General features: G+C 40.5%; 1 protein-coding gene across 13 annotated transcripts in view; it reads right to left on the bottom strand.

Annotated features, from left to right (window-relative positions):
- The window catches only part of wnk2 (WNK lysine deficient protein kinase 2), a 67082-nt gene continuing 45774 nt past the window's right edge, over positions 1–21308 (bottom strand). For 7 of the 13 annotated variants that reach the window (XM_049471488.1, XM_049471491.1, XM_049471494.1 and 4 more), the window contains 9 exons: positions 21254–21305; positions 19879–20085; positions 18145–18980; positions 17714–17771; positions 17428–17495; positions 15559–16142; positions 13998–14245; positions 13351–13563; positions 10897–12718 (listed from right to left, as the gene is read on the bottom strand). In XM_049471488.1, the coding sequence (XP_049327445.1) occupies positions 12021–12718; positions 13351–13563; positions 13998–14245; positions 15559–16142; positions 17428–17495; positions 17714–17771; positions 18145–18980; positions 19879–20085; positions 21254–21305 (2964 nt within the window). In that variant the 3' untranslated portion in view covers positions 10897–12020. Of the gene's footprint in view, positions 6447–7220; positions 7475–8584; positions 8630–10896; positions 12719–13350; positions 13564–13997; positions 14246–15558; positions 16143–17427; positions 17496–17713; positions 17772–18144; positions 18981–19878; positions 20086–21253; positions 21306–21308 lie in introns of those variants that run through there. The other 6 variants (XM_049471490.1, XM_022682549.2, XM_049471497.1 and 3 more) reach the window with 3 other exon arrangements.

Genomic DNA, 21308 nt, shown 5'->3' with positions numbered 1-21308 from the left:
TGTCTTGCAAGTAAGTAGGAGAGGTTTTTAATGTTTGTGCTCGTGTAAATACAGTGTCTGGACCGGGCCCTTTAGTCTGCAGATACAGGAAGAGCAAGCAGCAGGCAGGAGAGTAAGAAGCGTGGTGAGATCATAGTGCAAGCATATAAAAGCAGGGGAGCGTCTGCATAGCTAAAGACACGAGAGCAGGGAGGAGTACTGAAGCGTCCTCTACGCCGGAAGAAGAAGAAGAAGTGGTTAAAATAGTCCTGCAGCTGTACACTGTACATTTCTACACCTTCACACTCCTCACCAGAGTCCATGTGTTGTGTAACAGCACATTCGTATACGCCACGCTGTGTGTGTGTGTGTGTGTGTGTGATGGTGTGTGTGTGTGATGGTGTGTGGAATAATAAGGCATAGTCTCAACACAACTCTGATCTAAATCACTTCTGAAGCATAAAAAGGAAGAGGAGTGTGAAAGACCAGTTTCTTCAAATGCAAAGACAGATGTGCATAATAAAGCTTTCTGCGTATAGAAAACACACACACACACACACACACACACACACACACACACACACACACGTTTACGCATAAACACACTCACGCAGCCTATTATATACAAAGCCTTAATTATGTGTTGTTAAAAGCAGCATGAAAATATAAGATCACAAGGTTCATAGAATCATCGTATTGAACCCCCCTAGAACATTGTTTGCTATGAACATATATATATGTTAATTATATATACAGCTCTGGAAAGAATTAAGACCACTTAAGTTTGAGAAATGGCTGAAATAACAAAAAAGATGCAGAGCTTTTAGACCTTAAATAATGCAAAGAAATCAAGTTCATATTCATAAAGTTTTAAGAGTGCATCTCGGCATCATGTTCTCCTCCACCAGTCTTACACACTGCTTTTAGATAACTTCATGCAATAACTTTAAGCAGTTCAGTTTGGTGGTTTGATGGCTTGTGATCATCCAAATTCCTCTTGATTATATTCCAGAGGTTTTCAATTTGTTCAAAAATCATAATTTTTAAGTGGTCTCTTATTACTTTTTTCCAGAGCTGTATAAAACCAGAGGTTCCCAGTCCTGGCTCTGGAATTCCTAAGAAATTCCCAAAGCCTTCAGTAGCTGCATGAGCAGCGCAGAGCAGTCTAGGTTTAGGTTTTTAGGTCCAGGACTGGAAAACGTATAGTACACACAGCAAACATCCCAGTGTTTGAGTTTAAACACATAAACACACTGGATTTCTCACTTTTACATAATCACAACTATCTGGCTGATGGTGCAAAATGGCTCAATTTAAGCTTGGAAAAGAGATTCCCACCAGATTCTCAACATTTCTCACAATTCAGTGGTTCAGCTGTAGATAAAGTCATTTAGAGCGGGGGTTTGGTGTGAAAATTTGGTTTGTTTTCTTACACTTATGGTGAACGTCTGAGTTTTAAACTGTTTTAAATGTTAAAGATTAGCAAATAATATCAAATCATTACTATCTTGAGCGGACTATCTTGTCTTTATTTTAGCGATTAATGTTCTCTAACTATGCCTCTTTGTTCTCCCCAATTTGGAAGGCTAATTGCCCCACCCACATCTATAGTTAATTGGATAATTTGGATACATGTGAAGTTAGACTCCGCCTCTTTTCCAACTGCAGCTGATGCAGCATAACTGGGTAGCCAACACACTTGTGGAAACAGCTAGCATCCAGCTAACAGACAACGTTGAAACAATGTTTAGCAACGTTTCGAAAAGGTTCCAGAAAATTAAGCCTGTAAACTGTAACATTACAGAAATAAAGTTTCAGGATCGTTCTGAAAAAGCGTAGCATTAAACTGGTTTGCATCAAAACGTTATTAAAGCGTTTCTCACAAAACATTTCAAGCTAGCGAATGCTAACATTATGGAAACGTTAAAAGTAACATTCCCAAGACTACAAATTCAAACAAAGACATTGGCACAGAATATTTCAAAATGTTAAATAAGGGTGCTTTCACACCTGCCTCTATTGGGCCGGACTTTCGGACTTTTCAGTTTGGTCCGAACCAAAGTAGCAGGTGTGAAAGGGGCCGCGAACCACGGTCCGGACCAAAGGACCAGATTTTGGTCCGACCAAGAGAGGTGGTCTCGGTCCGGATCTTCTGAACCATGGTCCGGTTCGCCTGCAGTGAGAAAGCGCTTTTCTGGATGGTTCCAACTTTCGGACCAATTACAGGAAGCTGAGCAGGCGTTCCTCAACAACGGCAGCAGAAGAAGAAAAATAACTGTCGGCGGCGATACAGCTGCTTCAGGACGAGCACTTTCGTTTGGCGAATTTGAAATAACCCAGAGTACTTTACCTGAAGTTGCTGCTGCTGCTGGTATATAACCCACAACAGCAGCAGCATTACTATGGAGACGAAATGAATCTGTTCATTCATTTTATCCTGATCCTGGAAAGACTTCTCACTGAATGAACCACCGGCTTAATTATCATCAATACGTATCAATACGGTCAGACGCATGTCCTTCTTAAACCAATCAGCATCAAGTTAAGGAAAACGCATCGATACGTAAGTGATGATGAAAGGATGTAGCAGTATCACACAAAGGTATTTGGTGCGCTCCATAAACTGCAGTGTAAAAACAAAAAAAAGCGGACCAAATATATACAATGTAGCACTTTCAGGTGTGAAAGCACCCTAAAATGTTCTACGCACATTGAGAAAACTTGACTAGCTGAACATTCCAAGAACGTTTATCGTAATGTTTAAAAAAAAAAAAAATTTAACTAACCAAAAATTGTTAGCCGGGCAGACGCCTGTGCTGACTGACATTATATTAGGAGTGATGAGGGGGAAAAGAGTGGGAGAGCACCATCTACCCACTCAGCCAATTGTGCTCTTTCTCTCTCTCTCTCTCTTTTTCTCACTCTCTCTGACTCCGGCTGCTGATGCTGATAGCAAACAGCATAAGCCAGGATTCAAACAGGACTCCTCGGATCTTAGTGGCAGCACCTTAGTCAACTTATACATATTAACCTGTATCTTCTTATTACTCTTAAACTATGTTAAAACTGTGTTTCTGGCAACCTCTAAATTACTTTGTTCACATCTTAACCCTTTTACTTGTGTTGAAATGTCGAAAAAAAAAACTGTTGGATAAAACCTCAATAATGTACATTCAGGTCATCATTTCCACCCATTCGTAGTGTACAAATCACCCAAAACTTCAGAGAAAAACCCTTAAATATTACTTTTTTCTTGGTGAAACGACATTGCAGACGATCCAAAGTCTCCAAAACTGCTGTTCAAGGCACTCTTTGCAGGTTCTCCACCTGAATTTCAACAGTCGTTTCCAATTTCTCCGTTTCCTCAGGGTTGAACGTTGTCGAACAAAAAGATTGTTGAGCGTTTCTAGCGTTTCTAGAGTCCAGTTCAGGGGTCTTAGTCCAGAATGAGTGGTATGAAGCTCTGGCGACCGCGGGACCGTCAGTCTTGAGGCTTCACAGTGATTATGCTATCATTACTGGTGGCGAGACAACCTCTCGATGTCTTATTTACATACATAATAAGATTCCTCAGCTCAGAATCTACATGAACAGTATTTACATTTAATCCGGCTCTATTGGAGTTTAAATTAAAGGCTCAGCTACATATCAGTACGACTGGCTTAGCTTATATACACTCATATATATTTATATTTATATATATACTGTATATACAGTGGCTATATACAGGCTACGTACGCCAGAACACCATTAAGGGTTCAGTTCTTATTGGTAAGACTGGGAAGTCTATGCACACAGGCAAGCATAAACTAATGAAGAAATAAAAAAAGAACACAATAACACTGTACATGGATTATTATGGACATATATGACACAGGTGACGCAGTGCACCTTAAAAATATACATATGCTAAATATACATCAATGATCCAGCGTGAACTGGCATGATCGGGTATTTACACCTTATGTATACCGTACTGTTTACATCAACCATAAAATACATGCTTTCATAAGAAACTGATATAATCGTATGTCCTATAAGACCAGACTAGATGATGCTAAATCAGGCGATTCCCATTCCCAGTTCTTGGGGGCTCCATGATCCACATAATTATTTTATTTTTTATGTTTTTACTGCTCTAACACAACCAAACCCTGGTTTTTAACCCTTATTACTCTTGGACTTAATGAGAAATATGTAAATACATAGAGTTTAGTACGTAGTTAGTAATATAATTAATTATATTTGATAAGATAATACAATTTAACACAGATAAAAACTCAGGTTTGCACTTTTTCTGTTAGTTTAGAACTGTCTAGAAATGAAAATGGTGTGAATTTAAAACAGACAAACAAACAACTCTGTTTCTCTGCTTGTTTCACTGAAATACAATCATAAATGATTATTATTAAATCTCAAAAGCATGCCAAAAGTTATAGGACACAATACTGGATCCTGTCCCATGACTTTTGGCATGTCTATTATTATAGTACTGTATGTCATGCTAGTGTTATCTGCAATATCTATCACAGGTTCCTCAAATTCATTCCTGGCAGCCAAGCCAAGTTAGTCTTACCTAATCTTGAGGGAACAAAATACTGGAATACAAACATCTGATTGCCATTTCAGAAACATATTTTAAATCACTGATAAAATCTGTTAATGTCATGAATAGTTTATAGTATTTAAATCAATAATGCCCAAAAAAAACCCACTGATTTTCTGACTTATTGTGGCTGCTGCTCCTGCGCACATCTCCACAGCAAGAGAGGCTTCCCTACCAGCACCCTGATTCTCCTCCACGCGATACACAACCAGCAAGCTGATTGGTTGTTTTTGCTAATGGACAGGACTTTGTCCTGGAACGGGTGCAATAATTTGCATTGCGAGAAATCGCAAAAGATTAACGCATTTATAAATAATAACAATGTCTCCTTCTTAAACTCAAAGCTTGGATCCTAACTCTACCTCAACCCTAATATCAACCCCAAACTGCGACCCAAACCTAACCTAGGCCTAACCATAAATTCAAAACTCATCCTTAAACCACACCCCTGATCATAACCTAACTCTAAATACCCTAAACCTTAAATCTTAACCGTACTGTAACTCTTTTATCAACCTTACACATAGCCTTAACCCTAACCCTAAACTCTAACCCTACCCTACACATAGCCTTAACCCTAAACTAGGCCTAACCCTAAACTCTAACCCTACCCTACACATAGCCTTAACCCTAAACTAGGCCTAACCCTAAACTCTAACCCTACCCTACACATAGCCTTAACCCTAAACTAGGCCTAACCCTAAACTCTAACTGTACCATACACATAGCCTTAACCCTAAACTAGGTCTAACCCTAATCCATAAACCTACCTTAAACACAGCCTTAACCCTAACCTAGGCCTAACCCTAAACTCTAACCCTACCTTAAAACCAGCCTTAACCCTAACCCTAAACTCTAACCCTACCCCAAACACAGCCTTAAACCTAACCTAGGTCTGACCTTAAACTCTAACGCTACCTTAAAACCAGCCTTAACCCTAACCCTAAACTCTAACCCTACCCAAAACACAGCCTTAAACCTAACCATAGGTCTGACCTTAAACTCTAACGCTACCTTAAAACCAGCCTTAACCCTAAACTTGTCCTGACCCAAAACTCTAACCCTACCCTAAACATAGCCTTAACCCTAACCTAGGCCTGACCCTAAACTCCAACCCTACCCTAAACACAGCCATAACTCTAACCCTAAACTGAAACCCTACTCTAAAAATAGCCTTAACCTTGGCCCTTAACTCTAACCCTACCCTAAACATAGCCTTAACCCTAAACCTAGGCCTAACGCCAACTCTAACTCTCTCCTAGTACTAAACTCTAACTCTGCCCTGTTTGGTGATTTCCAACTCAAAGCCAACTGGATTAAACTGTCTGTAACTGTTGAGCGCAGCAGATGAGTTTTAGACCACTAAACCTCTACGACTGGATATGAAGAACCGTATGAAGAACCCTGTTCTATGGGGTAAAATCAGAGCTGCTAGAACAGTAAGAACACACACAGCTGTGCAGAGTATGGAGCCCCCGAGTGTGTGGGAAGCACTGCTGCTGTAGGTGATCCTGTAGAGGAGCTCAGCTGTAGGCTGAAAAGCTGCTGAAAGCCCCTTCAGATGCTACAAAGTCCTGTTCTGGGTTCGAGGGGGTTCTGGGGGAGACGACGGCGCCGTCCAGGGCGGAGACACGGTGGAGAAGGTGAGCACGCCCTGGCTGAGAGGTGCAGTCAGAGCGGGCCAGCGGGCGATGTAGATGGGGGTCCGCAGGACCTCTGCGAAAGGGCCGCCGTGCAGAGAGAACCCGTCCTGGAAGCCCAGCAGATGATCAGCCGTCAGAGTGGAGGTGTGAGAATTAACTCTGGGCCACGAGAGAGGAAGCCTGGAGGCTGCTGTCACCGCCGCCGAGCCTGGAGGCATCTAGAGACAGAAGTGATAGATGGTGATGAGGATAAAGATTTGTGGTAATTTGTGTTATTTAGTATAAAAATCACTTTTTTTAAGTTGCATTTTTTTTCTACTTTAGAATTAGATTTAAATATGCATTTACGCGCTTTATGCACAGAGCTAACTCTCTGAGGAAAGCGCAGCGACTCGGTTCTGATACATCAGCTCACAGACGCAGCCTTGTGCTGATCCAAATCACCTTAGGAGTGATGAGGGGAAAGAGCGCCATCTACTGTACCCACTCAGAGAGAGCCAGACCAATTGTGCTCTCAGGGCTCCGGCAGCTGATGGCAAGCTGCGTTACTGGGATTCGATCCAGCAATCTCCTGATCTCTTTTTCATTATCTTCATTTTTGTTGATTTTTAGTTTACTACATAATTTGAACAGAAAAACTGTCCCTTACACTGTGCCAAAATTTCTTGATGAACAGACCAATAGAAACTCTTCAAAATTACCTGAAATAAACTCTTTTTACATTAACTTCCATTGAAAATTTACAAAGGTTTTTTCTCTCTCCTGTAAAGTTGCTGTTTTGGAGATAAATTGGACACCGACGATATATTATCTAGTTTGCTGTCGAAGTTTAACATAGGTCTCCTTTAAATGAAAGATTCTGGGTTTATTTAACATTTTTTGAGATAAATACTTTTTACTGGCAACATGTTTGGGCATGGCTGTATCTCGGGGGGTTGTGTTTTAGTTTCAGTATGAGACTCTTCTCAGTCAGCAGGGTGTTTAGTCCTCACCCCTCCGGTGCTCCTGGTCCTGGCTCGCGTGGTCCACGTGGGCCTCTGGCCGACGGGAAGGCCGAGCGTGGGGCTCCGCGACTCCTGAACCCACGTGCCCACCAGCCGCTGCAGCTCCACAGGAAACAGGTCGGTTTTGTTATTGCTGTTGTTGGTCTGAGCCTGAGCCAGGCCCACTACCGGCTGGTGGGGAGGGGGGGTGGAGCCTGGGGGCATCTGTGGCTGATTACTGGCTGCTGGAGGAGCTCCAGTTCCTGAGAAATCAGAGAGATCCGATTGAAATATGGGTTAATTTTATGGGCCATTAGCTTGATTTGGGGCATGTCAGTGTGTCTTTGCTATCGTAACGACGGGAAAAGTACACCATGCCTAGCTTGAAACATGCAAAAAGCATGTACTAATTCTCTTAATTAATCATTGGTGTCTTTTGGGTGTAACGTGAAATAAACCAATCAGTGTGTCATTTGCTAATCATTTCCTTTAAGAGGCAGGTGTGCTCTTTCCATTTTTTTTATTTTTGCAATTTTAAAGGAGGCGCAGCCGGTCATTAACAAGAGCAGAAATGTTATTTTATTCTGTATTCTGTTTACTGTTGATGTAAAAGTTGGGTTTGTGCACTGATGCATGTGCAAGTGTGTGGGTGTAACGAGCCAGGCTGTAAGAGTGCTGATGGTTGACATCTGCCTTGGTTTTTTCAGTCAGTGGAGCCCCTGTGTTTTCCGCTGGCAAGGTTTTTACATGCCAGGAAAAATGTACATAATTTCAAGATCACCACACCCATCGATGTAGATATATTCAGAAGCACCATTGCTCATCGATATTTCAACGATGCAGGAGCAAGGTGTGAAAATAGACTGTTGATGGGGGATAAGATAGCAATGAGCAGTGCAACGTCTGACACCTTTGTGTCAGATAGTGCTCTCTGTGTGCTCCACAGTCACCTGTGTGCTTTAAAACAGTTTATTTCAAGGTTAAACAAGTGCTGGATCTAAAAGGTTCAACACCTTGGTTAGCAGCAGCACTTAGCGCTACTAAACGCCGCCCGACAGCGCTACACTGAGGAACCTTGAGTGTTCCGGTAAGCTAGGGTGTTATCAGCTAGCGATTCATTCCTCGTAGCTTGTTTTAACACGATATACATGCAGACTACAATCCAATAACTCGCGTCTGAACGATTAAAAAGCTAGTGCTACGCTTAGCAGCTAATGCTAATAGTGCTCCAGCTTTATTGCTGGAGAAACTTCACTTAAACTCCTGTATAACGGATTTGGAGGTGTGTCTTATTCAATAAAATTGAAGCTTGTTCTAAATGTAGGTATTGTGTACAGTAGATATACAGTATGTAGGGGTAAAATGATAATTACTGCTGCCACGTTCTTTTCCCAGACAGAGCCTCTTCAGCGTCGACCCTACAGAACAGAGGAGAACATCAGGGCTCAGGATCAAACCAAACATCAAATCCACGCCCACTGAGATACTTATTTAAGGTTACACTTTCTATAAATGTCATGTCTATTAGCATCCATAAAAATACTCATAATATCCATAAAGCATTATAAACATGGTTATACATATTTTTAAAAATGCGTAACATAATTATAGCTATGTGTATTATACATTATAAATTGTGATCATGTGATCACTTTTAACCACTCATTAATTACACAAAATATTTATAATAGTTCATATTACTTTATATTGTATTATAATGTGTCGTCGTACACTCTAAGTAAAGTGACAGATGTCCATCATGGGAATATACAGTATTAATAATGACATATACAGCTCTCGAAAAAATTAAGAGACCACTTCATTTTCTGAATCAGTTTCTCCGATTTTGATATTTATAGGTTTATGTTTGACTAAAATGAACATTGTTGTTTTATTCTATAAACTACAGACAACATTTCTCCCAAATTCCAAATAAAAATATAGCAATTTAGAGCATTTATTTATAGCAGAAAATGAGAAATGGCTGAAATAACAAAAAAGATCTTAAATAATGCAAAGAAAACTATTTCATATTCATAAAGTAGTTTTAAGAGTTCAGAAATCAATATTTGGTGGAATAACCCTTTTTTTTAATCACAGTTTTCTTCATGCATCTTGGCATCATGTTCTCCTCCACCAGTCTTACACACTGCTTTTGGATAACTTTATGCTGCTTTACTCCTGGTGCAAAAATTCAAGCAGTTCAGTTTGGTGGTTTGATGGATTGTGATCCTCCATCTTCCTCTTGATTATATTCCAGAGGTTTTTTAATTAGGTAAAATCAAAGAAACTCATCATTTTTTGAGTGATATATTTTTTCCAGAGCTGTATATGATCATTTAACCTAGATGTGTCACAATTCACCATTCATAATGCATAATAAACATAGCTATAATGTGTTATTTATAGCCATGTTTATAATGCATTATGTGTATGTTTATAGAGTCTAATAGACATGACGTTCATAGTAAGTGTTTCCCTATTTACTACCTCACATCTGTATTATAATAGTAATAGTAATAGTAATAGTGCTAATGCTAGTGTTGTAGATTCAGGTGACAGATGTTCTGCAGATGTGAAACAGGTTTCTATATAAAGTGATTTTCTCAGTAATGTCTGTAGAGAGCGAGTGTGTTTATATAATCTCAGTAGGAGCTTGGTTTTGGTTTTGGTTTCAGTTTCAGTTTGACTGGGTTCATTAGAACAGAGCGAGAACAGATGCTCATAAATCGTAGAAAAACAAATAAAACCCGTTTCACATGAATGGAGACAACAGTGGAACAAAGACTAAACATCAGGACCACAGAATTCTGTCTTATTGGTCAATTTTAGGCTCAGTAAAGCCCTGCAGGTTAATCAGGGTGCTGTGAGTAAGCCTCATAAAGTCCTCTTATTTTGTTTCAGCTAGAAATAAAACAATATTAATGTAATGTAATGCAATTTATATATATATTAAACTTAAAGTTTCTTTTAGTTTCTAATCACTATCAGAAAGCCTGTGACTGTTTTAAATGACTTTTTTTAATAGTTTATCTTTTTTTATATTATTTATATATTTTATTTATTTATTATTATTGTTATTTATTTTTTTTTTTTTTCATTTTTTTGTTTATTTATTATTACTTTTATTTTTTCATTTCATTTTAATGTTTTGTATTTTCACTCTTGTTCTTAGTTCTATTATTCATTTAATCACTTTTAATCATTTTTAACATTTTACTTTACTTTTGCTATTATCTATTTTTACGTATTTTATATTTTATACATATTTTACTTTTTATGTCAAATTTGGTTTTTTTTTAAGATATTTTAGAATTTGCTGTTTTACATATATTTTTTTATTAAATGTTTATTTAAAATGCGTACTTTTTTTTTTTTTACTATTTTATTTCTTATTATTTCTAAATTATCAATAAATGTGTTTAATCCCTTTGGTGTCATAAAGGCTCGGCAACATTGTAAATGAGGGTCACCCTCAATGTTTCTTCCCAAGTGAAAATAAAGGTTGATTGATTGATTGATTGATTGATCGATTGATTGATATATATTATTGTATCAGCCGATATCGCTTTATTTAGAATAATTCAGGGTTCATACGGTCATGAAAAACCTGGAAAAGTCATGGAATTTGAAAATAGCGATTTCCAGGCCTGGATGAGTTTTGGAAAAAAATACTCAAAGTTTTGGTCTACAAATATTTGTGTTTCTGTTTATCGATGGAGGGAATCAGTTTTGAGCCAGTGATTTAGCCCTACACAAGAGAGCTCTCATTTTATTATTAAATATTGTGTGTCATTTATTTTAGACCAACTATAATCAATTTTAATCATAGTTTTAGGTGATTTTTTGTTTTATTGCCCATGTCTTAAAGTCATGGAAAAGTCATGGAAATTTATTGGTTAAAAAGTGTATGAACCCTGATAATTGTTTTGTGCCAATGCCGAGATTTGGCTGATATTTTAAACCAATGTTTGGTGACATATTAATTATATACTGGAATAGAACCAAGCGACTCTGTGCTACTTTAAAATTCATTTATTTAAATTGGCAGATATAAACATGTGTAATATCAGATATTGGCATTGGTGCATCTCTAACTTCAGCATTTATTTTTATTATATATTTTTTGCTGCACGCAGTTTTGATGTTAAACTCAGAAATATACAAACTATGCAGAATAAACTTAAAAGTTTTCATGTGTATTGTCTATGCACTTATTTACAAGTTTGAAAATACTTCACTAACTTTAATTTCTTACTGAACTTAGATATTACTGTATATCTGAGACTGATATTTACACTACAGCCTTTAGTAGAAATGGTCATTCTGTGGTCTTGGTGTGGAAAGAAGAACAAGTGAAAAAAACATTTAATCCTTAAAAGAACAGTTTAACCGTTTTCAGCTTAGACCCGACTGAACAAACAGCCTTCAGTTTATATAGAGATCTGAGCTGAAACACAGAGAAATGTTCCTTTAAAGAGGAGCAGAAATTACAAACTGCACTGACAGAGAGAGAGAGAGACAGAAACAGAGAGAGAGAGAGAGAGAGAGAGAGACAGAAACAGAGAGAGAGAGAGAGAGAGAGAGAGACAGAAACAGAGAGAGAGAGAGAGAGAGAGAGAGACAGAGATAAAGAGGCATAGATAAAAAATAGATAAAGAGAGAAACAGAGAGATTGATAGAGAGATAGAGATAGATAAAAAGAGATAAATAAAGAGAGAGATAATATAGATAAAGAGAGAAAAAACAGAGGGAGATCAATAGTGAGATAAAGAGCGAGAGAGAAAGGGAGTGAAAATTAGAGAGAGATCAATAAAGAGAGTTACGGAGATGAGGGATAAAGAGAGACCAATAGAGAGATAAAGAGAGGTTGATAGAGAGAAAAAGAGTGAAAGAGTGCAATAAAGAGAGATATGGAGATAAAAAGAGATCGATAGAGAGATGATAGAGAGAGATAGAGTGAGATACAGAGAGAGAGAGAGACAAAGAGAGGATAAAGAAAGACTGCTGAGTGTTTGGGTGGGGGAGAGGAGAGATAAGGAGGTAGATAAAGAGAGAGAGAGACAGATAAAGAGAGAGACACACAGATACAGAAGGACGTAGAAGGACTGCTGAGTGTTTGGGTGGGGGAGAGGAGCGATAAAGAGGTAGATAAAAAGATAGATTAGAGAGATAAAGAGAGAGAGAGGTAAAGAGAGAGATACACAGATACAGAAGGATGCAGGAGGACTGCTGAGTGTTTGGGTGGGGGAGAGGAGCGATAAAGAGGTAGATAAAGAGATAGATTAGAGAGATAAAGAGAGAGAGACAGACAAAGAGAGACAGACAGATAAAGAGAGAGATACACAGATACAGAAGGATGCAGGAGGACTGCTGAGTGTTTGGGTGGGGGAGAGGAGAGAGATACAAACAGATGGAGAGAGAAAGTGGCCCACTGATGAATCTAGCGCGAGGTTTACTGGACTTATAGCTGACCCTCTCGGCTGCCTGCGGACAGGGGGGCCAACCTGCAGAACAGACAGGAGGAAGGGTGGAGAGAGAGAGAGAGAGAGACGAGTGTGAGATCAGAAGTTGTTTCAGCATCCCACAAATGAAAATACACTAATACACATCCTATCATTACCAAATATACACTAAAATGCTAACACTATTTAAAATGTTCTGCATTGTGGATTAATACTAGCCATCTAAACTATGAATAAACACATATGGAAAAAGTGTTAAACAAACCAGACTATGTTTTGTATTTTAGATTCCTCTTGCTTAGATTAGACAGCTTTGCAAATCTGCATTTTGCTTTATGAGGTAGAGTCACCTGGAATTCAGGCTTTCAGTTAACAGCTGTGCTGAACTCATCAAGAGTTAATTACTTGAATTTCTTGTTTGTTCGTGTTTGAGAGCATCAGTTGTAAAGTTTCTAGTAAAGAAAAAAGAAGTATCCTCAAGTTGCAAAGAATATTATGATGAAACTGGCTCTTATCAGGATCACACTTGATGATAAAAAAATTTGTATTGACTGACCATCATTACTTTAAGTATTTTTTTTTTACTTAGGACAGCAGGTCTTAATCTGTTTAAATGAAAGAATATACAAGCAATGGACGCAGGGTCTGAAAGGGTTAAATCTCGGTAAACTCACCCTGTCCTGGCTGGCTGTAAGCTCCAGGTCCCTCTCCCTGCAGTCCAGCGTAGATGTTATCGGAGGACAGCGAGCCCTTGAGGGAACAAGGCTGCTGGGTCTGGACGGGTTCAGATACAGAGCTGGAGAGAGGACCCGTCCCTGAGCGAGAGCGACTGTCCGACAGAACCGACGCTCGCGCTGGAGAACCGTTCAGACTTAGAGCCGGCTCACCTGACGGAGGAAACAGGTGAAACTCTGTTACAACACATACAAACCAAATACACTTCTCTACCGTATGTTACTCCTGACTGTACAAGCCCCACTGTAAAGTTTGGTGGATGGGGGATAATGCTATGATGGTTTTTAGAGGCTGGCCTTATGCTTTTTAGTTCCAGTGAAGGAAAATATTAATGCTTCAGCAAACTAAGACATTTCAGGCAATTATAGGATTCCAACTTTGTGGAAACTGTAGGGGGAAGGCCATTTTATATTTCAGCATGACTGCGCTCAGAGTTCACAGCACCTTTTTTGCTTTTCTGTTTTGAACTTTTTTATCTCAGATCTGAGTCTGTGTTCTGCTCACAGAGCTGTGAGACAGCAGTTCCTGCATTATCCTGACATGGTTGTGTAGCATATTTCCCAGCAGAAGGCCGGTAGTGACTCACTGTATTTGGCGGCGTCGCCGGATTTGCTGCTTTCGCTGGTTTTCTTCACGCTTCTGAGCTGCTGGACCAGAGGACTCAGGAGTTTCCCGGCTTTGAGTTTGTGCTTGCTGGTCTTGCGTCTGCGTCCGGCCGGGGGCACGGTGGAGGTGAGGCCCAGGCCAGTAGGGGGCGCTTTACCCAGCCTCATATAGAGCAGCTCGATTTCTCCACGCTGGTGAGCCTGCAGCTCTGTGATCTCCTTCATATGCCTACAAGAGTGAAGATATTTAACAAGCATAGTAAGCATCAGCAGAGATTGACCTCCTAAGACCAGTTGGTACTTTTGGCAGTGTGGGCAGTGTGCCAAGTCCTGCTGGAAAATGAAATCTGCATCTCCATTAAAGTTGTCAATAGCAGAGGGAAGCTGTAAGATATGAAGTGCTGTAAGATTTTGTGGGAAAACAAAACTGCACTGACTTTAGACTTGATAATAAAACACAGTGGATCAACACCAGCAGATGACAGACATGTCTCTCCAAACCATCACTGATTGGTGGAAACTTCACACTAGACCTCAAGCAGTTTGGACTGGTTATCTCTCCACTCTTCCTCCAGACTCTGCTCCCTTGATTTACTTTAAATGAAATGTAAAATTTACTGATGATCAGTGATGGTTTGGAGAGACATGTCATCTGCTGGTGTTGATCCACTGTGTTTTATTATCAAGTCTAAAGTCAGTGCAGTTTTGTTGTCCCACAAAATCTTACAGCACTTCATGCTTCCCTCTGCTACTGACAACTTTTATAGAGATGCTGATTTCATTTTCCAGCAGGACTTGGCACACTGCCCACAATAGGTGCCAAAAGTACCAATTGGTCTCTTATATAATAGTCTAATTTTCTGAGACACTGATTTTTGGGTTTTATCATTGGCTGTAAGCCATAATCATCATAATCAACAATAAAAGGAATAAACTTATAGATTTTAGATCACTCTGTGTTTAATACATCTATATAATATATGAGAATCACATTTTGAACTGAATTACTAAAATAAACTATTTTTTATTGATATCCTATATTTTTTTAGATAGCATTTGTATACAGCTCTAGAAAAAAAATAAAAGATGACTTAAAAATGATGAATTTCTTTGAATTTACCAAATTGAAAACCTCTGGAATATAATCAAGAGGAAGATGGATGATCACAAGCCATCAAACCACCAAACTGAACTGCTTGAATTTTTGCACCAGGAGTAAAGCAGCATAAAGTTATCCAAAAGCAGTGTGTAAGACTGGTGGAGGAGAACATGATGCCAAGATGCATAAAACTGTGATTAAAACCAACCAGGGTTTTTCCACCAAATATTGATTTCCTAAGTCTTAAAACTACTTTTTTGTAATTTTTTTGTTATTTCAGCCATTTCTCATTTTCTGCAAATAAATGCTCTAAATGACAATATTTTTATTTGAAATTTGGGAGAAATGTTGTTTGTAGTTTATAGAATAAAACAACAATGCTCATTTTACTCAAACATAAACCTATAAATAGATAAATCAGAGAAACTGATTCAGAAACTCACTTCTCCCTCAGTCTCTGCAGCTCGTTCTTTATATCCGAGTCCTCCATCTCCGAGTCGTTATCGCTGCTGATGTAGGAGCCGTAAACGCCGCCCTGCCTGCTGGGGGAGTCGGAGCTCTGCACGCTGCTGCTGCGACCCGAGCGCCTCAGGAATGCCACCGCCCTCTTCATGAAGTCACTCCCCCTCCTCTCTGATTGGCTGAGCCGAGAGGGGGTGGGGGGAGGCATCTTGGCGGGGCTGCTCTCCGCCCCCGAGTCGGAGGACATGAAGCGAGCGGCGTGGACGTCCACCGGGACGGAGGTGTGCGCCCGCGGGAGGGAGCCCCGCTTGGTCAGGGAGGGCGGAGCATCCAGGTAGAAATCGGGCGGAGCCGAATACCTGCTGCCGTGTTTCCTGCGGGTCACTTCCTCCTCCTCCGCACTGACCACTGAGAAACGCCCAATGGTGCTGACTGGAACACTGGGCCCCGGGTAAACGCTGTGCTCCACAAAACCGCCACCAGGGTGCGCTGGAGAGGCTGTGCTGCTCAAACTCCGCTGCTTTATCTGCTGCCTGCCCAGAATATCAGGAGGACCAGGAATCATCTGAAGGAGAGAACAAGATATTTAGAAAGCACTATTTCAAATACACTATGGATTCTGTTTATTTAGAGCATGTCAGTGCATCTTTGCTATCGTAACGACAGGAAAAGTACACTTTACATGGCTCAAAACATAGGCATTTGCTCTAATTCTCTTAATTAATCATGGGTGGGTTTTGGGCGTAATGTGAAATTAAACCAATCAGCGTATCACTTGCTCATCATTCCCTTTAAGATCCAGGTGCACTCTGACTTTGGCGGATTGCTATTTTAACGGCGCAGCCAATGCTTCTCAGCAGAGGAAACTGACTTGTTCTTGTTCTGGGGAATTCTGTCACATGCCACCTGTCATCTTCCTTGGGAATGTCCTCATGCTCATCTTCCCCTGATTGCTAATTTGACTCAACTGTGTTTCATTTACTTCCTATGTACATTTACTTCCTAAGCCTGTTTTTTTTTACATTAAACCTTGCACAGTTTCCTTTTACATAATTTTTTTTAACACGTTTTCTCTTTGTTTATGTCTTTTATACTACAAGTGTTACAGATTCATTTTTAAATTAAACTGGAATAATGTGATAGATGAGTCCCACCATATACAGTATAACATGCTTTTTTATGGGTTATCCCAGAGACTGTAAAAAAAGATTGGTCGCCGTGTTGCCGTTCCCATTCATTCCGTTGCCGTTCCCAAAATCTTCCTCCATGTTGGCGATCCTTAAGCCCGAGTCTGCGCAGTAGAGACCAGAGGAGGGAGAAAGACTGTGGAGAGACCGCCTCCTCATTTAAATAACCCCGCCCCTGAGGGCTGCCTCCACAGAGCTCACACAGTCTGTGGTCCCACCCATACAATCATTGGTCCCACCCCGGCCAGCCCTTTTACAATAACCACATCTTTTTGAATAGAGCTGAATAACGTTTTTAAAAACTAATTCTGTGAGAATATAAAAATGTAACACTATAAGCAGAGGTTACACTAGCTGCTGCATTTAAATAATGGAGGTAGAATTACAGTATATTAGAAAAAAACGTGATTGAAAGTTGTCAGTTTTGCCATTGAAACCTATGGGGATGGGTGGGGTTAAACAGCTTTCTGCAACCGAACAGCAGGGGGCGCCCGACCTGTGGTGGCTTCACTTTTGAGAGACGATGCTCTGTCCAGCTATACACAGTCTATGTGTTATCCAAACTGAATGTGATCAGTTTACATCACTCACTGCAGGCTGGACCTTAAACCTAAATCAAGCTTCCAGGTTTGTGTGTTTGGGTGTAGTGGGAGCAGCAGGTACCTTAAAGCGATTCCTGGAGCCGGAGCAGGAGGTAGAGTGGGGCATCACATGTTTCTTTGATACTGTAACTGCAGAGACAATCATCTTAACTATAACTCACAACCAGTCTACAGTATATACAGTGTGTTTCTATTCTTTTACTACGGCATGTTTCTCGAAAATGTAAGAAAGTGAAAGTTTGGACACTCATTTCCTTCTTAATTAATGTGATTTCTTTATTTGTATTATTTTTTTACATTGTAAATTTAATATTGAAGACTGTGTTAAAGCTATACAAATGTCATACCTCCAACAGCAGAGTCACTGAGGGCACTCAGACTGTCCACTCTCTCTGGAATCTGTGGCTGAAAGAGACGAACAGTTTTACAAATACAAACTATAAAAAAATTATCATCACTTTTACACTGTTATTGAATGATCAGGATCCCACAGAGCAGCTAGTATTTGGAAGGTAAGTTATTCTCAGTGTATCAGACACAGCAGTACTGCTGGAGTTCTTAAACACCTTAGCATCCTGTGAGCACTTATGGATTGTTATGCTCATTGCTATCTTACACCCCATCAACGGTCTATTTTCACGCCTTAACCTGCATCATTAAAATTTGCAGCAGCCGCACTGCTGTATCTGATCAATAATAATGACCCACCTTTATGGTTCTGATCATTTAAGTAACAATTCTTACCAAACAATTAGAACTTAAAGGGTCATCATCTTACCAGCTGTTCCCCCGCCCGGATCAGCCCCTCTCCGATAAGGCTGGGGGTGCTGGTGCCCGACCCCCCGGTGGCGCTCTCCGGCCCGGGTGGGGACTGGATGTACTCTGTCCCGGACCCGGGAGTCTCGGCGGCGCTCCCTGAGGGGTACATGGGCGCGTACTCCTGATACAGCAGGTTCCTCAGCTTCTCGTCCAGCGTCTTTATCGTACTGTCCACAAACCCAACCCGGCCACGCCCCTCACCATCTGATTCACCAGGGGGGAGATGGTGCTGCGAGGGGGCGGGGCTCTGGGGCAGCGAGGGAGCTTTGGCCCCGCCCACAGCAGAGAAAGGTTGCTGAAGGACGACAGGATGCTGACCCCGTTCTGAGATGGACTGCAGCTGCTCCCTCGCCGACGGGACGTCCTGCGGTAGAGGGGGGGTCAGCGGGGAGATCTGCGGGACGCCCGCGGTGACGTCCAGGGCGAGGGGCATGACGAGGGGGCAGCAGGGCACAGTTTCTGCCACCGACGTGGCACAGGCCAGGTCTGCCCCCTGCTGGGCGGCATAGAGCGGCGAGAGCGGCGCGAGAGCGGCACTCTGAGCTTCGTCCACCGTCAGCGAGCCGCTCAGAGCCACGCCCGCCTGCACCCGCAGCTGAGCTGCAGCCGGGACAGCGCCCTCTTCTGGATGGTGGGAGGAGGGCGGCGCTGAAAGAGAGGCAGCCTGCGGCACAGGGGGCACCGGAGAGAGCGGAGCCAGAGATAACGGGTCTGTGGTGGTGAGAGAAAGCGGACTGCAGAATCCATGAGCATCACTGTCTCCAGAGGGGGGCGCTGTAGCATAGCCTTCTGAATCTGAGTGATAATAAAGAGAGAATACATGAAAAATATCAATTAAAAGATTTTACAGCAATAATAAACAGAATACAGAGTAAAATAACATTGATGTTCCTGTAAATGAGCTGATCGCACACCTTCACAGCGTGAACAAGCAGGTCAGTTTAGCTCTGCGCCTTTAAAATAGCAATCCGCCAAAGTCAGAGTGCACCTGACTTTTATAGGGAATGATGAGCAAGTGACATTCTAATTGGTTTATTTCACGTTACACCCAAAATATACCAATTATTAATTAAAAGAATTAGTAAGTGCCTTTTGAGTGTTTTTGAGTTGCGCAACGTGTACTTTTCCCATCGTTACGATAGCAAAGCCTTCTAAATCTGAACTATAATGAAGAGAATACACAAAAATAATCAGTTAAAATATGATATTTATCATCATTAGTAGACAATATTACTTGGAATACTTCAAAAGAATATAGCCATATGTCAATATGATGCAAAAACGAGCCAAAGCTCATTTAAAATTAAGAGAGAGAGAGCAAAATAGAACTTATTAAGGCGTGGGAATGAGATAATAAAGTCATAGCCAGAGAATAATAAACGTATTAAGGCATTGAAACAAGATCTTGTTCCTATGCATTATGTTCTCATTCCCACACCTATATAAGTATATATGAGGCCAAGTGTAATTTTATTTTATATTTTTTTACATTATTTCCACTTAGGGGCTCCACATAAAATCTGGAGGTGGTCAAATATTTAGCTCTTTTTTACATTTATTTACATTAAACACAGTGCCTCACCTTTTTTGGAACTGGGGTTGTAGAACTGTTATGGTCAAATCTATTGACAATTATTACTTTATAATTATAAGGCTTTATAATGTTTTTTCAAAGCCTAAAAAAGACCTTTACCTATAGAGACAGAAGCAGATGCAGTGCTGCCCTCTAGTGGCTGTGCTGAAGCAGTGTCTGCAGTCTGTACAGGAAGTGTCCCATCAGTCAGTGCGCTGGTTGGGGGCGTCTGTGTGGCTGTAGCTCCCTCTGCTGGTGCCTCCGGAGACGCTGCAGGAGGCTCGTCCACAGGGCAGATAATAAACCACCTCTTTCCAGTATGAAGCACTGCAGAGAACAACCAACACAAACACACAGCGTTACGTAACACCACCCACAACACTGACTGATGACAAACACTGGGGAACACTGGTGAACTGTCACTGTGATGCTTCCAGAAAAAGCTTATTAATTTTTAATTAACCCCACACCACACACTATTAAATTGTATTAAATCTAAAAAAGAGTAAAATAGAGTAAAATAGCATTGCTGAACATGCAGCAGGTCAGTTTTCTCTGCTGAGAAGTGCAAGAGATATAAAACGCTGTGGCCGATTGTGTTTTGAGTTGTACTTTTACTGTCGTTATGACAGCAAAGACACACTGACACTCGCTAAATCTGTATAAATAAAAGCTGCACGGAGCACGGTTGACAGTTTGTTTATAGATCACTAAAATATGACCCAAACTGTTCAGCAACAGATTCAGAGCTTCTGTCTCTGACTTTATCAAACCCAATAAAATGTATTTCTATATTTATTTATTTATTTATATTAAACACACATCACACACTATTAATTCACATTGGATATATATAAAAAATAGTAAAATTTAGACTAAAATACCATTGTTGTTCCCGTAAATTAGCTGAACATCATGAACATGCAGGTCAGTTTCCTCTGCTGAGAAGTGCAGAAGCTTTAAAACGTGGCTGTTTGTCTTTCGAGGTGTACTTTTCCTGACGTTACAACAGCAAAGACACACTGACACTCGCTAAATCAAGCTGCACAGAGCACGGACCCAAACTGTGCAGCAACAGATTCAGAGCTTCTGTCTCTGACTTTATTAAAACCCAATAAAATTGATTTCTATATTTATGTATTAATTTATTTATATTAACCCACAAAACACCCTATTAGATATATAAAAATAATAGTAAAAAATAGACTGAAACAAAATGGTTGTTCCCGTAAATGAGCGGAGCATCATGAACGTGCAGGTCAGTTTCCTTTGCTGAGAAGTGCAAAAGCTCTATAACGTTGTGGCTGATTATGTTTCAAAGTGTACTTTTCCTGTTGTTACGACAGCAAAGATTTCCCTTGGAGAAGAGCTGTAAATGTAAATGTATATTGACTCACACTTGGAATATACACTTTCTTTAGGCTTAAAAGAATGTAAACTCTCATCACTGATAAATATTTATATAAATTATTCTGCGGAAAATTAAAACATTTACCGTTCTGCTGATAGACCGGCTGAGGGGCTCCATCTCTCTGTCCTCTTGTGGCCTG

This window comes from Astyanax mexicanus, chromosome 24 (genome assembly GCF_023375975.1).
Source record: "Astyanax mexicanus isolate ESR-SI-001 chromosome 24, AstMex3_surface, whole genome shotgun sequence".
Lineage (NCBI taxonomy): Eukaryota > Metazoa > Chordata > Actinopteri > Characiformes > Acestrorhamphidae > Astyanax > Astyanax mexicanus.
This window is presented reverse-complemented; position numbering and strand designations above follow the sequence as displayed.